Source organism: Bufo bufo, chromosome 6 (genome assembly GCF_905171765.1).
Source record: "Bufo bufo chromosome 6, aBufBuf1.1, whole genome shotgun sequence".
NCBI classification, from domain to species: domain Eukaryota; kingdom Metazoa; phylum Chordata; class Amphibia; order Anura; family Bufonidae; genus Bufo; species Bufo bufo.
The window spans coordinates 284,470,562-284,473,398 of record NC_053394.1 but is presented as its reverse complement, the minus strand read 5'-3'; the positions used below and the strand labels follow the sequence as shown (position 1 = coordinate 284,473,398).

The 2,837-nt window shown below is 50.2% G+C and overlaps 1 protein-coding gene across 1 annotated transcript; it reads left to right on the top strand.

The window, feature by feature from the left end:
• The first annotated feature begins 844 nt into the window (after positions 1-844).
• Positions 845-2,290, top strand: HEXIM1 (HEXIM P-TEFb complex subunit 1). Its single transcript, XM_040436959.1, has one exon. It carries the CDS (start codon positions 1,228-1,230, stop codon positions 2,110-2,112), a length of 885 nt encoding a protein of 294 aa, XP_040292893.1. The 5' UTR covers positions 845-1,227; the 3' UTR covers positions 2,113-2,290.
• The last annotated feature ends 547 nt before the right edge of the window (positions 2,291-2,837 follow it).

The window sequence follows — 2,837 nt, the reverse complement described above, 5'->3', positions numbered from 1 at the left end:
GCAGGCCAAAACACACGCTTCCTGTTGGTTGCCCTGTGCAATCATTTCCACTTTAAGACGGAACTACATACAGCGTATGTTTACACGGACCTCTGCGGAGAGATCCACGCCTTCATTGTTACTGACTATAAGAAGAGCTGTATTGCTCCGCTCTCGTTTGCAGGATAGAACCCTCTTCAAGGCGATTACAAGGGCTCATCAATGTTTTCTTGACCACTGCATGGAGTACTACCACAAACGGTCCTAGTATCCAGCAACACGGGACGTTTCATACGTACGACTATCTAAGGAACTATTTTGTCTCCCAGCTGTATGGTTTGCGTTATGTGGAGGGGACGTTAAGCGTATACCTTCCAAATAATTGAACCGTATTTTCACATTTAATGGCAGTCGCTTGAAAACTGAGGGAGTTAAAAATGTAAATACATCTGCTGTACTACTGACAGAAAAAAAAGCATACGCTACAGAAATATCAGATTACACCCACTCAGACGTCCAAGTGGTACAGCCCACACTCGCTGATTGGTTTAAAAACCCTTGACAGACGGGAACGTGGGCCAATAGCTCTTTTATTATAGCTTAGCAACAGCCCGACGATCTCTTAGCCAATCGCTTCACAGAATAGGAAGCAGTGGCTTTGGCGGCGTTCATTGGTCTCAGTGCAAGTGACATCAGAGGTCTTGTGGGAGTGGTAGTCAAATAGACACTGACCCCCTCATCAGCGACTATCAACCTGGACTACAGTTCCCAGGGTGCAACTAGACTCGTATATAGGCGCATGCGCTTCAGCAAGGGGGCCGGGTTCTTTATAAAAGCAAGCGTCCCAGGCTGGGCAGTAGCAGTCGGAGGTTGGTTGGCGAGTGTGCAAGTTGAGGCGAAGGAGAGAAGGGAGGCGGAGGAGGGGGGGCTTGACTGCTTTCTCCTGTGTGTTAGCATCAGCCGCCAGTTGGTGGCAGTGCACAGCCACTGCGTTCCAGTGCAGCCTCTAGTCAACACGCTTGCTTCTGAAGTGGGAAGCGCACAGCACTGTTGGGGGAGCAACACACAGCAGCTATCATGCGAGGTGGATGCAGCCTTCAGGCAAGTTGATCTCTGCACTTCACGGGCTCCATGGACGATTCTCATTTTAATGGTGAACTGAGCAACATTTAAGCCCAGAATCTTGCATCCAGGAGAGACTTTGTTTCCATCCTTTGTTGCACCCCACAGTGCAATAGTTGGGGTGCCATGGCTGAAGTGGGAGTTCAGGAGCCAACCCTGCCCTGCAAAAGTTTGGCAGGTGGGGGATCCCTGCTGGACAGCCAAGAAGATAGTGGGTGGCAACCGCGGGCAGAGGAGGAGATGGGGGAGTGCCAGATGAGAAGTCCCTCCACCCTGTCCTGCCCAGATAAAGAGGACAACGGCGGCAACTCTCCTAAGCCCGGGCACCTTGGCCAGGGCAAATCCGAGCAGCAGGAAGAGGAGTGGAAGGAGCTGGGCAAGAAGAGGCATCGAAGGCGCCCGTCCAAGAAGAAGAGGAGGTGGAAGCCTTACAACAAGCTGACCTGGGAGGAGAAGAAGCGGCTGGAGGAGCGCGAGTCGCAGAGGGCATCCAAGATGAGGGCTGAGATGTTTGCCAAAGGGCAGCCGGTGGCGCCCTACAACACCACGCAGTTCCTGATGGAGGACCACGACCAGGAGGAGCCGGACCTGTGCCCCCCGCCGCGGAGAGGCCTGGCCTCGCTCCCCTCCTTCCATGCCAACTCTTTCGCCAAAGACGACAGCACGGAGGAGGACGTGGAGGAGGAGGAGGACGGGACTGGCAGCGACGGCCTGGGCAGCGACGACGGGGCCGAGTTCTTACAGAGGGACTTTTCCGAGACCTACGAGAAGTATCACGCGGAGAGCCTGCAGGACATGAGCAAGCAGGAGCTGATCCGGGAGTACCTGGAGCTGGAGAAGTGCCTGAGCCGCATGGAGGAGGAGAACAACAGCCTGCGGATGATCAGAGAGCCGGCCACCGCCACCCAGGAGTCCAGGATCCGGCAGCTGGAGCTGGAGCTGGAGAAGCTGAAGGAGGAGAACCGCCGCCTGCTGCGGGAGCCCCGGGACACGGACTCCTCTCCGTGCTGACTGGTACTGGAGAGCCATAGACTCCCGACTGCGACTTCATGGCGTCTGTAGAGCTGTTTGTTCTGTTCTGAAGGCCTCCTGTCCTTGTATACTCTGCTCTTTATCTTTTTGCCTTCTTCCCACTTTTTTTTTTTTTGTCAGAATTTTTTTTTAAATAAATGTTAAAATTTGACAACTAGCTAATTTTTCATATATTGATATATTGAATTAGTTTTGTCTATTATTGGTGCTAATTGGCAGCGACTTGTTGTTGGTAAGTAATTTTTAATGTGTTTTTCTATCTGGGGCGACGGGCCTGGTTTCTAGTGTTTTATAGCCTTCTGTGGCCCCTTTAAGGCTATGTTCACACAGTAGATTATAATTCTTAATATATATATTTTTTTTTTTTACCACTTGCTTTTATACGTGGTTTATACATCAAGAAGGTGATGCTTTACTTGTGTTATGAGTGGTAATGCAGATTCCCATTAGAAACAATGGAGCTCTGAATACATGCTTTTCTCTGCTTCACATCTCCGGTTCGTTTTCTGTTCTTCTCATCCATCTGAAGAACAGGAAAAAAAAAGGATCTTGTGTTTTGATTACCGTGCACCTTTTGCATCCATTTTGGCTATTTCTGAGTTCTGACGGAAGTGGTTAAAATGGATGATCAAAATAAGGGATCGTTATTTTATTTTTCTGTTCTTCTGAAGGATCAAAAGAATGGGAAACGAAACGGTGATTGA

Bases quoted from the DNA above. Each gene is read 5' to 3' on its own strand.
- HEXIM1 (XM_040436959.1), top strand. From the start codon at position 1,228: ATGGCTGAAGTGGGAGTTCAGGAGCCAACCCTGCCCTGCAAAAGTTTG.